This window comes from Phocoena phocoena, chromosome 20, assembly GCF_963924675.1.
Source record: "Phocoena phocoena chromosome 20, mPhoPho1.1, whole genome shotgun sequence".
NCBI lineage: Eukaryota > Metazoa > Chordata > Mammalia > Artiodactyla > Phocoenidae > Phocoena > Phocoena phocoena.
Window position 1 is genome coordinate 44,679,716 of NC_089238.1, and position 18,100 is coordinate 44,697,815.

Below are 18,100 nucleotides of genomic sequence, written 5' to 3' on the forward strand. Positions count from 1 at the left end.
CCCCAGCATCCCCTGATGCCCAGACAACTAATTGTTCCTTCTTGGCCATGTGTACATGTTCCTTCCTGCCTTCTCTGGTTACAGCCCCTTCCCCTCTCCTTCAGGGTAGAAGCCAAAGTTCTTGCTGAGGGAGGGACTAAGAGCCCTCTGTGATGTGACTGCCCCCTAACCTCCTCACCTCCTCCTTCTCTCCCCATCACTCACTCCACTCTAATCACATGGCCTCCTGCATGTTCTGCCCCCAGGGCCTTGTCATCAGCTAGCACTGCCCGCTCCCCCATCTGCAGAGCTCGTCCCTCAGATACCTCAACATGGCTCACGCCCTCACCTCCAGCAAGTGCCTGCTCAGAGGGCACCTTCTCAGTGAGGCCAACCCATCTATCCTATTTAAAACTGTAACCCACAGCCTCGCCCCTGCCTGCCCCATACATCTCCATTCCCCTTTTGCTGTTCTGTTTCTTCCATAGCACTTATCAACTTTTGTTTTCTGTAAGTCACTACTTTACGCTCTTTGTCTGTCTCATCCCACCAGAAGGTCAGCTCCCTGGGGTTAAGAATTGGTGTCTGTGTCGTTTGCAGCACCTACAGTGCGCACAGTGCCTGGCACACAGTAGGTGTCTTATCAATGACACTGAGTGTTACAGGGAGGAAGAGGTGGCTCCTTTTGTGCACATTCCATTCCGTGTGAGCATGAGAAGAAGTCTGCCATGTCCTTTCTTTTTTAACTCTCTTTTTACTTTTTTAAATTGAGATATAATTGACATACCAGAAAACTCACCATTTAAAGCGTACAATCAGAATGGACTTGAGGACACGGGGAGGGGGAAGGGTAAGCTGGGACGAAGTGAGAGAGTGGCATGGACATATATACACTACCAAACGTAAAATAGATAGCTAGTGGGAAGCAGCCGCATAGCACAGGGAGATCAGCTTGGTGCTTTGTGACCACCTAGAGGGGTGGGATAGGGAGGATGGGAGGAAGGGAGATGCAAGAGGGAGGAGATATGGGGACATATGTATATGTATAGCTGATTCACTGTGTTATAAAGCAGAAACTAACACACCATTGTAAAGCGATTTTACTCCAATAAAGATGTTTAAAAAAATAAAATAAAAATAAAGTGTACAATCATTGGTTTTTAGTGTATTCACAAAGTTAGGCAACAGCACCACTAATTCCAGAACATTTTCATCACTCCAAAAAGAAACCCATATCCACAAGCAGTCACCCCCACCATCCTCCCTCCCGCAAACCCTGGCAACCACTATTCTACTTTCTGTCCCTACGGATTTGCCTGTTCTGGACACTCAGAATTCTATAAAGCTTTCTTCCCCCATGTCCTCACCCTGCCCTGCTCTTCCATCTGCCCAGATACTGAAGCACCTGCAGGAGCAGAAAGACAGCCAGTGCTCGCACGTGGAGGAGTACCAGAACCTCGTGAAGGATTTGCGCACGGAGCTAGAAGCCGTGTCGGAACAGAAGAAAAGCATCATGGAGGGTAAACCATGGGCCAGCGGGCTGCGGCAGAGGGTAGGCAGCCAAGGAAGCCGGAGCCCCGCTCTGAGCAAGAAGCACTCTGTCTTGTCCCGCTGCAGACATGTTGAAGCTGGAGCTGGACCTGCACAGGCTGCGGGAAGAGACATCTGCCCGCGTGGAGAGGAAGGACAAGGAGGTCGTCATCCTGCAACGGCGACTGCAGGAGCTGCAGGTGCAGTTCACTGAGACCCAGAAGCTCGGTTTGAAGAAAGACAAGGTAAGGCGAGGAGCTCCGTGGTTGGAACTGCCAGCAGGGACCTGTGAGGCCAGGCCTCGGCAGGGGCGGGTTCTGTGGCCCCGCGCTCGCTGTGATTGCTTGGGGAGCGCCCACACATGCGCAGTGAGACTGCGGTGCTTCAGGCCCAGGGGCAATTCTGAGCTCTTCCCTGGAATTTCTCATGGCACGTAATAAATAAATAAAACATCAGGGGCCTTAATAGAGATGTGGACTCTGTAAGAAAGGGGTTCTTCCCCAGCCCTGCAATAGTGAGTTTGGGACACGCTCGTATTATTCCCTTATGCTTTTGTTTATGCCTAAGAGTAGAAAGAAATGCTATAAAATAATGTGTAGCCTTATTCACAATTTCATGTGAATTTCAATTCTTTAATTACAAATAACTTACAAATATGCAAACCAGGCAGTTTGAAAATATTAGTGGAACTATGCCCTAGAAGGTCTGTAGTTACCAACGTAAATCAAGCTCCTAGAAAAGCGTAAGACAGGAACCAAGGGCCGAAAGACTCTGAAACCAGCGCAAGTTTCTGTAGTCAGTACTGTTTCAACTCTAAACTTTTACCAGAGCTAGTAGAAATAATCCAATTGATTTGAGTGGCTGGTCATTCAAACTTCCTATTTCAAGGTCTGGAGGTGATTCACCAGTCAAAATAGAGGTATTTGGAGAGATGTTGAAGAAGCAGCAAGGAGTCTGGATAAGCAGCTTCGAGTCACTCATATATTCATTCAACAGATATTTTTGAGCTCCTATTATATGCCAAGCACTCTTCTAGGCATGAAGAATATAATAAAACATGTGCCATCCCTATTTTCATGGAGCTCACATTTCAGTCTTTAGAGACAAACAAATAAAACTAATATACAATAAAATGTTAGGTACTAATGAATTCCTAAAACAGCTTGGTGGCTGTTTTCCCCAGAGTGGTCGGGGAAGGCCTCTTTGATAAGGTGACATTTGGGCAGACATTTGAATGAAGTAAGGGGGCCACCCAGGCCAAAGTCTTGAAGAATATTCCAGGCAGAGGCAACATCAAGGGCAAGTGCCCTCAGGTGGGAGTCAGCTTGGAAGCAGAGAGGGTGGGGCGGCAAGAGGTGAGGTCAGACAGGTAGCCAAGTACCAGATCATGAGCATCCCGGGACGTCATTGTAAGGACTTTGGCCTTTTTCTAACTGAGATGGACCCAGTAGAGGTTTTGAACAGAGACATAACAAGATCTGACTCGCCTTTGTAAAAGCCCAACTCTGACTGCTTACAGGGAGGCAGGGAGCCCAGGTGGAGGCTATTGCAACATCCAGGCGAGAGAAGATGGTGGCTGGAAGAGGGCTCAAGACAATCTCTAACTGACTTCGCCCTGCCACTGCTCAGGCCTCTATCAGCATTAACACTTTGCTTCCCTCAGCTCCTCCAGGAGAAAGATGAGATGCTGCATGAGCTAGAGAAGGACCTAGCGCAGCTTAAGAACACCCTCGTAAAGAAGGAGATGGAGTTGGAGAAGCAGCAATGCATGACAAGTGAACTCGAAATTGCCATCCAGGAGGAGAGACGGGATAAGTGCAAGGCCGAGTATGGGCACCTGGGAGCTGAGATCAAGAAGCTGAAGGACTGTCTCGAAGATGCCAAACAGCAGCACAGGCTGGCTGGTGAGGCCCCCGGGCAAGCACTGTCCCCACACACTCCAGCCCACAGGGCCAGAGCAGCCCCCTCCTTTCCCCAATGTCCGTGTCCCTCTCCCTCACCGCTTTCTCACTCCGATCTCCTCATGATCTCATCTCATCTCACAGCACTTAGGACCGCCCTCTAAGCTCCTTCCTTCACCCCAACCTTACCTTTTCTCTGAAGCCCCCACCACACAGCAGGTGCTCGGGTTGGGAAGGCGGACCGCTGCTCTCACACGCCCACAGTTTTCTCTGCAGTCGCAGCTGAAGGCCCTCTCCTTTCCTCACCACGGAGAGCACAGGGCTCTGTACCTTGCTTCTTTGCATCACATTCCTCTCCACCTTCTCTGGGACCTTTGTCACACCATTCACTTCTTCCTTCCCTGGTTTTTAACGCTCTCCTGTTTCAGTCTCCACACACATTCGCTTGCAGTGTGGGTTGTGTCCTTGCTCCTCTGCCAAAAGTGCTTTCTCAGAAGTCACCAGTAACTTCTTGCCTTGGAAATGGGGTTGCCTTTGAGTGATTAAAATGTCCTGGAATTAGATGTTGATGGTTGCACAACTTTGTGAGTCTACTAGAAACCACTGTACTGTACACTTTAAAAGGATAAATTTTATGTTATGTGAGTGATGTATCAATTTGGAAAAAAAAGAAGGTCCAAAGCATGTCTTCCTTCCTCGCCCTCCTCTAACTCTCTGGGTGTCCACACTGTTGGTCCCCCGCACCTCAACGGTTGTTTATTAGCTTTGGAGACACAACAGGTCCCTTGTTCTTCCATAAATCTCACCATTGTTTCCTCTTTTCCCTCCTGCCCTGACAGTGGTCACCCATCTCTAAGATTCTGCCCTCTCCTCTCCTCTCTACACTCATTCCTTGATGAGCGCCTCTGCTCCTTGTAGCTGCATTTCTCTGCAGGTGACTCCAATGCCTAGAGCCCCAGCCCTGACTTGGCACCTGGTCAGTCTTGTCTTTAGAGACTAGCTCCACCTGACCAACCCACCTTCCCCACTAACCCAACATTCCCAAAGCTGAATCTACTTTCTTCCCTATTAAAAAAAATCCTCCTCCCTTCTTCCGGGTGTATAATTATTTCCGTAGTGACACCATCTTTCTTCCAATATCCCAGGCTTAAAAAAACGGAGAGAAAAGTGATATTTAAGTAGAAATGATAGGAGAAACTACCGGAAGTGGGGATATATTTGGTGTAGAGAAACCCCAGTAAGCAACTTACTCCTTCATACCCAGTGGAGGCAAGGACGTGGGCTAAAAGGATATTGTCAGAAGTCTTTCTCCATTCTAATCCACTCCAATTTTCCTAAAGCACTCTTTCCTTTATGGCAGGTCCCTACTCAAGAACCCACTAAATCATGTCTAAACATTTCTCTCAGGCTTTCAACGTCCTCCAAAACCCCCTCTGGTCCATCCACTTCCTCAATTCTGTCTCTCACCATTCCTTCCCACTTTCCTTTCCAGTTAAGCTGATATCTTCCCCATCATCTTCCCACATGCCCTCCCCATTCCCTTCACTGTGCCCTCCAACCCGAGAATTCCCTTTCTTCTCCTTCTTCTAAGGCCCAGCTCAGCCACTGTTCCTCCATAAGTCCATCTCCAGCTGTACTTCCCTGCTTTGGTCTTCCTTCCTGAGTTCACAGTGAGTTTAACATTACTGTGTTCTCTATGTCAGGTAAACCAATTACAGCTCCCTCACTAGACTCTAAACTCCATGAGGGTCAGGATTTGTCTTCAATGACAGGATGAGTTGCAGAAGAGATACCAAGCAATTTTGACCAATTTGTTTAATTTTAGTCAAGAAGGAGTTCACGGCTGGTTGGGTAGCTGAAGACAGATAATTTATCAGAGCTCATTAGGAGTGATAATGAAATAGAGAGAGATGAGGACAGATTGGAAATTGAAGTAAGTCACAGAATGAAGGAACAGACTTTTGGTTTTTTTGGCTACATTGGGTCTTCGTTGCTTCACACAGGCTTTCTCTGGTTGCAGCAAGCGGGGGCTTCTCTTCATTGTGGTGTGCAGGCTTCTCATTGCAGTGGCTTCTCTTGTTGTGGAGCACGGGCTGTAGGTGCGCAGGCTTCAGTAGTTGTGGCACATGGGCTCAGTAGTTGTGGCACGCAGGCTCAGTAGTTGTGGCTTGCAGGCTCTAGAGTTCGGGCTCAGTAGTTGTGGCACACGGGCTTAGTTGCTCCACGGCATGTGGGATCTTCCCGGACCAGGGCTCAAACCCGTGTCCCCTACATTGGCAGGCAGATTCTTAACCACTGCACCACCAGGGAAGCCCCAAGGAACAGACTTTTTAACTGGTCTCATTTGAGAGTCTGATCTTCACACATACTCCCTTCACACATGGACATGCCCCGGGCTATCTCCTGTCTTCTGCAGCTCAGCAAGCAGCCCAATATAAAGAAGAGGCCATTCTGGCAAAGGGTAACCTGGAGGATTGCCATAGGAAACTGCAAAGCTGCATTTGCCTGGAGAAGCAGAAGGCAGAGACCATCCAGGAGCTCCGGAGAGAACTTCAGAAGCTGCAGAAGGATTCCCTAATGGCTGAGGAGGAACTCGCGCCCAGCAGGTACCACAGGTTCCCCTCCAGACAGAGTCTCTGTCCCTCGTAAGCCAGTTGGGACCCTGTGGGCTGCTGCCCAGGAGTTGGGTAGCAAGCCCCGGGCAGCCAGCCCACAGTCCACCGACATGGACCCTGAAGTCCATCCACCTGTTTTTGCCGTTTTGCTTTAGGAAACGGATAGCGGAGCTGACATCAGAATTATCTGAGTTCTCGAGAAAGCTTGAAATTTCAGAGAAGGAAAAGAGGCAGCTTCAGAAGACAGTGACTGAGCAGGATGTAAAACTGAATGACCTGCTAGATCGTATAAATCACATTCAACACCAGGTGTGGAGGGCAAGTAGGCAGCCAGCTCAAGCATTTGCTCTGTTTCAGATTAAATGCATTGCTCTTGGGAATTCCCTGGCCGTCCAGTGGTTAGGACTCCGAGCTCTCACTGCAAAGGGTCTGGGTCAATCCCTGGTTGGGAAACTAAGATCCCACAAGCTGAGCGGTGTGGCCAAAAAAAAAAAAATTGCATTGCTCTTTATTTGGGAAGATGCCACCACCAATCCATTGCAAAGTACTTGTCCGGAATTTGTTTTAGAATGCTAAGCCAGCCAGGCAGCTCCAGTTCCCACAACCAATAAGCATTTTCAGGGGCCAAGCTTAAAAACAGTCAAAGGAAAATATTATTTCTTTTTCTAGGACTCAAAAGCTATCCTTCTCAGTCGATTTAAAGTTTTTTAACTTTGAATTATTCCTTTTGTGCTTTTCTAAGATTTTTTAAAATTTATTCAAAGAGTATTTTATGTGGAAAGACTTGGTAAGTAAGTGGGACCTGGATCTATAAATAAAATAAGTTGGTATTTCTAATTTAACAAAGAAAAACTGTTGCTGAACCTAAGAGGAAACTTTTTTATTAAACACGCTAAATAACCAAGGAGTTGGCCTCATTTTTTTTTTTTTTTTTTTTTTGCGCTACACGGGCCTCTCACTGTTGTGGCCTCTCCCGTTGCACAGCACAGGCTCCGGACGCACAGGCTCAGCGGCCATGGCTCACGGGCCCAGCCGCTCTGTGGCATGTGGGATGTGGCATGTGGGATCTTCCTGGACCGGGGCACGAACCCGTGTCCCCTGCATCAGCAGGCGGACTCTCAACCACTGCACCACCAGGGAAGCCCTGTCCTCATATTTATTTCAGCCATCCCTGTGCACGGTTGTCTGGGCTGGGGGTTTTCTCTGCAGAAATATGGTGCCTGACTTGCAGCCCCGTGTTTGTTTTCTCAGAACAGGAAGCAAGCCTCCTCCAAATGCAGTCTAGAAGAACAGCTTCAGGAAGAAACCAGGTTGCTGGAGGAGAAACAGGAGCAGTTGAAAAAGAGTAAAGAGCAGGAGAAGTTACTGCAGCAAGAGCTCGAGATATTCCGACAGGAAGAAAAAAAGAAAGAAAAGATGGTGAGGAGAATCTGGGAAGCCTCGGGATTAAGAATCCAAGGCCAGACCTGAGCCCAGCTGGGCCTGGTGGGAAACAGAGGCTGAGGGTGCTCAGACTTCAGGAGAGAAGGGAGGGAGGGGGAGAAAGACAAGTGAGGAGGGCAGAGAAGGCCTGAGATACATGGGGTGCAAACTGGAGCTGTGTGTGAGGGCAGAAGGAGGGGCTTCTGCAGGAGTCTAAGATAACACCTCCATCTGGGCTTTGTTTCCTTAATTGGGGAGCAGTCAAAGGAGAATTTGAGAAAGTTGGAGGAGGAAAATGCTAATCTCAAATCACAGTTAAAGCAATGTTCTGTGCAACTAGATTCCTCTCTCTGCAAACAAAACAGCACCCAGCAAATCAACCAGGAGCTGACTCGTAAGGTGAGTAGACAGAAACCCCAAGGGGGTGAGAAATTTGAACCCTATGACCCTTGACCTGAAGTTGGCACCTAGCTCTCCTCCATCACAGAAATGCCACTAACTGCCCAGCCCATGTGCATTCTGGGGCACCGGAGCCCCCACTTCCCTCCTGAAGTGTCACCCACTTGCTGGCCGAGAAGTATTTCTTCCACATGTAGAAGGTCTTATTTAATATCTGGTGGAGCCCCAAACCATCTGGCCTTTGGCATCAAGGCTTCCAGAGCTGCATTTTAGACCAGAGTTGAGTGAGCCCATTGTTTGGGGCAATTTGCTAGGGAACACTTCCAAAAATAGTCCCAAAGCACAAAAATGGTATGAAAGGGGACATGGTTATATTTCATTACACGAATTAAGACGAGAGGAGTAAATGGCACCTAATGTATGCGAGGCATTGTGCTCACATTCAGTCATTTGCTGACTGTCGACTTACGTCCTTGGCATATGCCTTCCATCTGCTGGTTTACAGAGGAGAGAAAGGCTGAGGCTCAGACTGACTGGTAAGTGACGGGATGGAGCAATATTTGAACCTGGATCATCTGGCTCTGCCACCTGACCTCTGCCCTTCATCCTGAATGGCAATACGTGCCCCAGATGTACCCATTCTGTATTTCTGGACAAGAAAAAAATACAGCATCTTGATTAGGTAGTCTCTTGAATTATGAATGAGAGACCAAGCAGCTCTGATTCCTTCATAATAAAGAGTTCATCTTAAAATACTATGACCACTCTAAGCGTAAGAATAGCACTAGGCAATAGAACTCTCTGTGATGATGGAAAAGTTCTAAATCAGAGTTACCTGGTACTATATGCACTAGCCACATATGGCTATTGAGTGCTCGAAATATGGCTTAGTATGACTAAGGAACTGAATTTATAAGTTTAATTTTAGTTTTATTGAAATGTAAATAGCCTCATGTGGCTAGTGGCTGCCATATTAAACAGCAGAGGTCTGAGGCACTGATGTTTCTGGAGTTTTGTCACTCAGAGATATAAATCTCTCCTCTAGTGTGATCCAGAGTTGAGGCCTGAATCACTCAAATCCCCAAGGAACTGCTTTCAATATAAGGAATACTGCCTAAGTATTTAATATAGGCCTGTTATCACATTTGCCAAAAGAAAGGGAGTTATGTAAATGTGCAACTAGAAGCACTAATTTCAGAGTTCCTTTGATGGGAATCCAGAGGCTGGAGGAGTTTACGTGTGTGTAAGCATGTTCAATTTTTTAAAAGCATGCCCCACATATAACAGACTTTTTGAATCAATGGAAACAGCCATTAGAAAGAGGCTTAGTTTTGCATTCTAAACTGCATTTCCTTTCATCAGTAGTCCATATTTCAATTTTAAACACACTCTGTCAGAACTATATGTCCAATTCATCCCTAGTATTGCCCAATGCACTATTTCATTCAGTCCAAATAAATCATTTAGTATATTTAGTGAACACCTATTATATGCCATGCTCTGAGCTACAGGTAGTGGGGATACAGCAATGAAGAAAGCACACACAGTCCTGCTTTCATGGTGCATCAGGTCTAGTGGATTATGTCAGGAGTTGAGGCATAATGCATACCACTGAAATGTTGCATCGTATTTCCTAACCTAGAATTGGATTCCAGGTTAACACTAATCCTAACCCTAACCCTAACCATGAGACAGTTAACTATTAACAGAAACCATCCAGTTACAAATGTAGGACCCGTGCTTGGCTGGCACACGTCAAAGGCTGCGGAGTCTGTGAAAGGGACTTTTCGTGTATTTGACACATCATGGCCCAGTACTTCCAGTACTCCTTGTATTGGGAAGACATGCTATCTAGAAAGGAAGTGTGGGAGAGGGGTGCAGAAGAACCTGGAAAGGCAGCTCTTCCTCTTCCAACAGTGAGGGGAAGTGGGCATTATCACAGTCTGCTGGGCAGGTAGTTAGTGCAGGGAGGAGAGAGCCCTGTGCCTGTCCATCTGTGGACACAGAGGATGCCTCCACGGCCATGAACCTTGACAGTTATGTTCCCCCTCCCTAAAGATAACCCTTCAGAAGGAGACAATGGCGAGTCTGCAGATTCAGCTGGACAAGGCTGCAGCGAAAGAGAAGCAATACCTCCAGACCACGGTCAGTAAAGAAGTCTATGAGGAGGTATGCCGGAAGTCAGCCTCCTGCCAAGACGACCTAACACAGGCCCTGGATAAGGTGGGCTACACCCTCTCATCTCCAGGGCTGTTTAATATCCAAGTTATCCCAGCAGCATGAAAGGTGAAGGAGTCGATTTCCTGCATAACTGGCTGTCACCAAGGCCATCTGCAAACCCTTGCATTGGCTGGGATGTCTGTCCAGAGAAGGCCTGCTTCTCCTTAGTGAGGCTTTGGGGAAGAGGGGGATAGAGGCCAAATCTAACAAGTCTTTCTGCCCATGGCTAACCCAGGGGCAAGGTCTTCCCAAGACCTGGATTTTTCAGGGAAATTCATGCCGCATCCCTGTGCTAATCATGCCTGGCTGATGAGCTCATAGAATTGGAAAGAGAGGAAACGGGAGAGGGGCAGGGGAGATGCAGAAGACTGACCGTTGTCACTTCTCAACCCTCCCTGGGACTCTAGGCGAGGTGACCAGGACCAGGTGTGTCTGTGCCCCCCTGGGCAGAGAAGAGAGTAGGGGCTGTGGGACTGGTGGAACCCTTCTCCATTCAGGACTCAGCAGAGAGGCCCAAGCGCAATGACAGCCGTTCTCCCCCCAACCCTTTGTCTTTACCAAAGCTCAATCATTCGACCTCAGAGACAAAGAGTCTTCACCGAAGTCTGACACAGGCCCAAGACAGGAAGATTCAGCTGGAAGAGGAAGTCATTGCTTACGAGGAGAGGATGAAAAAGCTGAATGTGGAGTTAAAAAAACTGCAGGGCTTCCAGCAGCAGAGTGAGCTAGAGGTGAGGAGCGGCCAGGGGCCCCGGCTGCCGTCCTGCCCAGGGCCCCAAGGCCTCTTCTTGCCCCACAGCTGTGTACTTCGCACTGAGCCAGTCCCTTCGGCTAACAGGTGCCCTCCCTTTTGCTGGGCTCTGGGAGCTTCAAGAAGGCGGCAACTGTCAGAGCAGGGGCGCCCTCTGCTGGCCGCTGGAAATAAAACACTCCCTCGTGAACCTCCCAGAGAAAGTGCCCTCCCGCCTTGTTGTGGGTCCTCCAGGGTCAGGGTGGCAAGCTGGGGTCTCCCTCCTCACTGTGCGCTACCGAGCAGGTGCAGGCCTTCGACAAAAAGCTGGAGGACATGAGCAATCAGGTGCTGCAGTGGCAGAAGCAGCACCAGCGGGACCTCGAGGTGCTGGCCGCTAAAGAGGAGCAGCTCAGGGCGTTCCAGGAGGAAATGCGCGCCCTGAAAGAGAGCCTCCTCGCGGACGGGACGGAGGTGGGCACTCCTCAACTCCCAGCCGCTTCCTCCCACTGCCCCAGAACATCCCACGACCGCCTGCATGACAGACACCCTTTGGTGGGGGTGGGGGTGCCTGGGAGCAAGGAAAGGACACCCCCTCTATTCAGTACAAAGCAGGGTCTGGGTGTTCCAGGCCCACAACGGCTGTCTCGACCCAACCATCTTCCCGTGACTTTGTTGATAGAGATATTGAACAGAGCAAAGGTCCCAATCCAGAGGAGAGAGAATGCCATCTCCATGTCAGGTACACCAGCAGCCCCGACTTAGATAATCCACGGCTCAGTCACCCTCCAGAGCCCCTCCTGACACTTTCAATTACCCTGCAGTAGAATCGGCTAAGAGCTCTTTGTGCACGTCCAGCTCTCTGAGCAGTGAAGTTTGTAGCAGGAGGCTCCCGGATATCCTTGGGGTGGCCACAGGGCCTTTGCCCAAATTAGAAAAAAAAGTCCTCCCTTTCCACCAGATATTTTTTCTTTCATCTGTTTTTAAAAAGGCTTAATGTATTGCTGTTTTAGAATAGGTCACTTTGCTACCTTTGGCCTGAAAATCATTATTATAAATGTACAAACCTACTTTGTCTCTACTATAAGTGGTGTCTGCTCACAGATGTCACCTTTGTGATAATGCACTGCTGTGGAGGTGGAGGCCTGCAGTGGCAATTCCAACTCTGGCCTCAGGGTTGGACAGCAGAGTCAATGTTTCTTCTCCCAGGAAGAGAGGAGACCTGATTTGGGAGAAGGGAGGTGACAGGCCTGTGCTCCCACCCCCTTACTATCTCATTTACTTCTTATACCAAAGTCCTGTTGCCTGCCCCAGCGGTCTGCGCCCAAAGACACCTGCAGGCTGCACCGAGAGAATGATCAGATTATGTCCAACATGGAGCAATGGGCAAAAGAGCAGAAGTAAGTGCGGAAGAAAACAGTAAGGCAGGCTTCCAAGGGCTGGAATCACACCTGTGCCAGAGAAGAGTGTCATACACACACACACACAGCCCTCCAGGGAAACTGATCCAGTCTCAGCCCACACCCAGATGCTGGGAATAAGATGAAGGGGCCGCAACCCTTCAGGCGGGTTCAGAAAGCCCCTCCCACTTGGAAATGGAGCAGCTTCCAGACAGAAGGGATGCTCCTGTGGGTCAGATTTCCTCCTCCCAGCCTGGTGTCGGGCTTCACTGCCTGGATCCCGTGAACTCACTTGGGATCACAGTGATTTTGCATGGGAGTGTAGAGGGTCCTCGTAATTGCCAGCTGCTAGGAGGGCTCTAGCTCCGGGGACGGGGGGATGAGCGGGGGGTCTGGGCCCCGAAGAGGCCTTGCAGAGAACACCCAATGTCCTTTTCAGCCAGCTCATGCTCTTACCCACAGGGGTCTGGGGAACGCTTTTCTTCTGTGAATTTTATTACAGGATCGCCAATGAGAAACTAGGAAACAAGCTCCGTGAACAGGTCAAATATATCGCCAAGCTGACTGGTGAAAAGGAGTAAGTCATCCCACGTCCCCCTGGCTGGAGCTTGGGCCCCAGGGAGAGGAGTCAGCCAGGAACCAGGGCTGGCTTTTTCACTGGATATGTGGAGAAAGACCCCAAGTCCCGAGTCTGCATCCATGTGACCTTGGGCAGTACCACTTGACCTCTTTGGGCCTTAGTACCCTCACCAACAATAAAAAAGGGGGTTAATCATCTCTATGTCCCTCTCCACTGTCACCTTCCACAGTTCTCAGAAGTCAGAATGCTGAGAAGGAAACAGGAACTGAAAAGCAGACTGTATTAGTTAGGGTAGTGGCTAAGCTGTGGTAACGGAGAGCTCTCCAAACAAAGGGACATAGAACATAGAAGGAGCACCTCTATGAGGTGAGCAGTCAAGGTTGGTGGGGTCCTTCTGTCCCGTGTGGTCATTTGGGTCCATCTACTTGCAGCCTTGGTTCACCCTCATGGTCAAAGCTGGGTCAGCATAGAGTGTGGTATGGGAGGAGTGTTGGAAGTTGGGAACAGAGGCAAAAGTATGGATGTCTAAAACTGAGATTTCAGAGGTGGCATAGTAACAGGTAATGACAAGCTCCAGGGCAGTGTTTCCCAACCTTTTGTCAGGGAACACTTAGAAAACGAACACCTTTGTTTGACACACTGAGAGGGTCTTGGATGGGGTTGCTTATGGTAAAGGTGACCAACCAGCAGCTGTGCCAAACCCTGCTCCAAGGACTGAGGTATTGCAGCACACCTGGGACCCATTCATGCAGCCCCAGTTAGAAAGCTGTGTCCTGAGCTTGGACCATAGGAAAGCGTCTGGGTTGAAGGAGATGAAAAGATCACTGGAATAAGGAGGTCAAGGAACTGAAGGGCCAGGGCTTGGATGAAAAGTACAGGATGCTGAAAGCATCAGGGATGCTGACAGGAGTGGACCAGAGAGAGTGGCAGAGAGCCAGGGAATGAGGGCATTCGAGGACCCTACCTCCAGGCCCAGTGGCACAAGGAGCATGGCAACAACATGAAGAGCTACAAGGGAAGGGGTGTCTTCACTGCCAGCCAGATTTATACAGAGCAAGAGGGCAGAGAATACGCCCAGAGAAGCAGTTGAGGATGAATTCTCTACTTGATTTCCTCTAGAAAAGATCATAAAATATTTCACTAGGACAGAAACATTTTCTGAAAGGATTTAACTAAAGGAGATATTGTCAGAATCTGAAGGTAGCCGGGCACCAGGCTTTTTCTTGTATTGTGCCAAGTTCTGGCAAGTTTTTTGGGTTTTTTGTTTGTTTGTTTCACAAAGAACTCATTCTTGAGTTTGCTTGACCCTATTTGAAGGAACACCATCTTTTAATCGTAATAACAAGAGCTCAACTAATAGTTATTGCTTACTCATGAGGAGCACTGTTCCAAGTGCTTTACGTGTGTTAACTTATTTAATCTTCATAATACCTCACACGTTCAGTGCACGTATAATCCCCATTTAAGGATGAAGAAAGGGAGAAACTCAGGCTACATGATCTTCCCATGGTCTCATGACCAGTAAGTGGCAGAGTCAGAATCCCAACTTGGGAAGCCTGGTTCCAGAGCCCACTGTCACTCACTTCTCTCAACACTGGTTTGGAGAAATAAGGCTGTTAGTATTAACAGTTGCCATTTATTGAGCCACAGGAGGTATGCTCAGTTACCTTTCCCCTCACCTACATTGGAGCTGCCATTTCCTCCATAAAATGGGGACAAGTAACTTGCCCAAGCTCTCGACAGAGCCGGGATCCCCTGTGTTCTCAACCTTTCGGCAAAGGGAGGCAAAAGAACTTGGGCTTTGGCATCAGAACTGGATGTGAGTGTTTCCTAGGCATGGCTGTGAGAAACTGAGGACATGTGATCAGAGTTGTTCTGGCTCTTTGAATCCAATTTCTATCATTTGTCAAACAGGATTTTTATATGAACCCCAGAAGGCAGATCAGACTCAATGGTCCCCATCTAACAGATAAGAAAACTAGCCCAGAGCTGACATGACACAGTGGGTCAGGAGTGCTGATTCTGGGTCCACCCCAACCCCAGGCCTGGGCTTCTTCCTGGGGATGCACATAGGCCTCCATTTCCACAGAACATGCGTGAGAGCACCAGCTCTGGAAGGAACTGGGCGTCCACGGATCTGGAACAGACCAAACACCCACCTGTCCTTCCCTCTCCTTCCCCAGCCACCTCCACAATGTAATGGTCCATCTGCAAAAGGAAAACAAGAAACTAAAGAATGAAATAGAGGAGAAGCTGAAAGCTGGGCCCTCAAGGGTATATACCAAAGCCCTATGCCCAAGCAAAACAGACCCCACATCAAGGGGGAAAGTGTATGGCGCCTTGGACTGGAGGGGGATAACCCAAGATGTGAGCCAAAGAATGGACATCACCAAGTCTGTCGGGATGCCCCACTGCTCAGGTATGTCCACCATGTGTCTTTTGCTACTTACTATGGTGCTGTCTTTCTTAGTCCATTGGGTCAAAAAAAAAAAAAAAACATATTTTGAAGAGATCACTGGATTGGAAATTCAAATAGGGGAAAAAAACAAATCTCTTGCTTAGCTCTTCCGGACCAGAGATCATTGTTTTCTCCTCTGTAAAGGGGGAGGCAAATGAATTAAGGCCCATCCTGATTTAAGAATCTTTGATGTTACCCAGGTGCCTCCTATCTCAGACCTATCCCTTCCCCTGACCCAGTCCCTTTTGGAAGGTGTGAGGATAAGAAGGGAACAGGCAGAATAGGCGTTTTTCTCCTCTAATGTGTTTTGGAAGCCTCACAAGAATGCCCCGGTCTCCTGTTCGGCCTGAGTCCAAGGCTACCTTTTCTGCCACCTGTAGACTCCATGGTACCCCCAAGGTAAGAAGTCACCTGCCACAGAGCTGCCTGGCCACGAGACTAGTCCTTGAGGAATCACTTCATTAATTTCTCCTCAAATCAAGATTGTCATTTCCTCCCTGTTCCCTCAGGTTCCTCATATTGCTAGAATCAGCGCCTTGCCCTGAGCATCATTTCCATGCATGTTTTTCAGAGGACAGTGAGTTCCTATTCCTCTCTCTTGACTTGGATCAGCTCTAACCGGAATATGTCAAGGTCCAAGCTTATTCTGCAAGATGCTAACGTTTTATTGAGTTTTGTCTACTTCCTGCGGCAGAGTGAGCCTTGGAACCCTGCTACCATCTCCAGGCCCAAACTCTAAAATAAAGACATGAGCACAGCAGCCTCAGTGAGCTCGTGGTGTCTTGCAGACAATCCTGCCCCCTCAGGTCCCCAGCAATGTGTTCATCCCTATTTTCCCTAAATTCTAAAACATATAGTTCTCTTTGACGTATATAGGGGAGCTGTAATTCTCAAAGCAAGCTTCTGGATTATCTGGATTCGTTTTTAAACCAACAAGAGATAATTAGTTCCTTTTTTATTCCTTCCATCTCTGTCTGGAATTTAAGAAGAAAAAGAAATATCTAAAAACCTCCAAAAGGAAACTAATCCTGAGACCCAAAAGAGAGGAAGAGAAATAAATGATGCATTTTCCAAAGGCAGGAGGGAGAGATAGCCATCTGCTTTCTCCCTGGCTGCCATATTCCTTCTTTTAACAATTTTATTTTTCTCCCCAGCCAGCTCAGTACAAGAAAAATTCCATTATAACAAACTCCAAGGACAGCTAAACTATTTTATTGTTGGCAGCCAGGGAGAAAGCAGATGGCTATCTCTCCCTCCTGCCTTCTAGGAAAAATTCATCATTTATTTCTCTTCCTACTATTTATGGCAGGATTAGTTTCCTTAGGTGTCTAGAATTTCTATTTCTAGTCTATAAAAATTACAGACAAGATTAAAGGTAAAGTAAAAAAGGAATAATTGCATTTCTTGAAGGTGAAAAAACGAATGAGAAAACCAGAGCTTCTTTAGAAATTACATCACAAAGAAATAAAATGTGTTAGACATTAGGGAAACTAGGAGCAACTGGAAACTGAGGGGGCAGGAGTGATGGGCACGTCTGGTGGTTTCTATTGTGATGGTCATTGTCTGGTTTTTAATGCTCTTTTGACTGTGTTCCTTCATTTGGGTTAGAATAAGGATACATCTTCTAGAGAAAACAAAGACTGAAGGGTCTGGTACTAATGAAATGGCTTCTAGTTCTAGCCTGTGGGCCATTTATTCAAGTAAAAGTTCAGTGTCATTAAAATCCCCAGTACAGTCTACTAAAAAGGCATTTTGTCTCTTTAATTTACAAAAAGTTCTCATATATGTTGGCCAAAGGGACCATATCTGGGTACTTTGAATGTTGTACTTTTTCCAAAGTTGTCTTTCACCTCCTATAGCATGATTACACCAGAGGAAAGCAGGTAGCATGCTATGGGGAGCAAAGGGGCAGGAGAGCCAGAACCATGTCAATACATCACCCAGCCGTGTGGCCTTGCAAGCCCAGCCAGGTAGGAGACCCAACTGAGTGGAGGGGCTGGGCTTGGAGAAATGAAGAAAGGTAGGAGAAAGGGCAGGGAGCCCGAATGTTGCCTGCCTCTAATGCTTTCAGAAATAACCAAAGAAGTGAGTTCTTTAAAAGTTGACATTAAAAAGACATGGTCTCTGTATGAAACTATAATGGTGGATGCATTTGTCCTAACCCATAGAATGTACAGACACCAAGGGTGACCCCTAAGGTAAACTACGGACTTTAGGGGGTAATGATGTGTCAGCGCAGGCTCATCAGTTGTAACAATCGAACCACTGCGGTGGGCGATGCTCATAATGGGGAGGCTGTGCAGGTTTGGGGGCAGGGGAAGCAGATATAGGAGAAATCTCTGTACCTCCTGCTCAATTTTGCTGTGCACCTAAAGCCACGCTAAAAAAAAATAACAAAAAAGAAACGATTATAAAGCTAGGACTTAGCCGAGGGGATTACAAATAAAGCGCTTCAGCCACCCAGTCGGAGGGTCACTCAGATTCTGCTACTTTGGGGGCCGCAGAATCCTTTGTGACAGATCCTCTTCTACCTACCTGGAGTATAATTCTTCGCCCCCTGAGCTAAAGGAACCCAGAACAAACCCCAGCCGCCGCCTTACTAAAGGGAAGGAGGAGCTCCCTAGAACCACCATGTGGCCATGTACACTCGCCTTTGAGCCTCCTCTGCACATCCCATATGAGGAGGAAGCTTCCTGCCATAGGCAGGGCCCAGCAAGCTAGCCCCGAGGTCCCCAGAAGGAGCCCCCTATCTCAGCCTGAGACCCTCAACTGCTGATATTTCTAAGATGTCTAAAGTATCCTGCTCCCCTCAAGTAGGCATTAAAGGGTAGACGCACATGGCTGAGAGCAAGGCAGGGGACCCCTG

General features: G+C 48.1%; 1 protein-coding gene across 1 annotated transcript in view; it reads left to right on the forward strand.

Moving 5' to 3' along the window:
* The window catches only part of PMFBP1 (polyamine modulated factor 1 binding protein 1), a 37,111-nt gene extending 19,156 nt beyond the window's left edge, over positions 1 to 17,955 (forward strand). The window contains exons 6-20 of the mRNA XM_065898391.1: positions 1,373 to 1,499; positions 1,597 to 1,754; positions 3,173 to 3,413; positions 5,827 to 6,016; positions 6,181 to 6,334; positions 7,277 to 7,444; positions 7,709 to 7,846; positions 9,905 to 10,069; positions 10,630 to 10,797; positions 11,103 to 11,270; positions 12,093 to 12,196; positions 12,699 to 12,773; positions 14,960 to 15,195; positions 15,549 to 15,633; positions 17,739 to 17,955. Of these exons, the coding sequence (XP_065754463.1) occupies positions 1,373 to 1,499; positions 1,597 to 1,754; positions 3,173 to 3,413; positions 5,827 to 6,016; positions 6,181 to 6,334; positions 7,277 to 7,444; positions 7,709 to 7,846; positions 9,905 to 10,069; positions 10,630 to 10,797; positions 11,103 to 11,270; positions 12,093 to 12,196; positions 12,699 to 12,773; positions 14,960 to 15,195; positions 15,549 to 15,633; positions 17,739 to 17,955 (2,394 nt within the window). The remainder of the gene's footprint in view (positions 1 to 1,372; positions 1,500 to 1,596; positions 1,755 to 3,172; positions 3,414 to 5,826; positions 6,017 to 6,180; positions 6,335 to 7,276; positions 7,445 to 7,708; positions 7,847 to 9,904; positions 10,070 to 10,629; positions 10,798 to 11,102; positions 11,271 to 12,092; positions 12,197 to 12,698; positions 12,774 to 14,959; positions 15,196 to 15,548; positions 15,634 to 17,738) is intronic.
* The last annotated feature ends 145 nt before the right edge of the window (positions 17,956 to 18,100 follow it).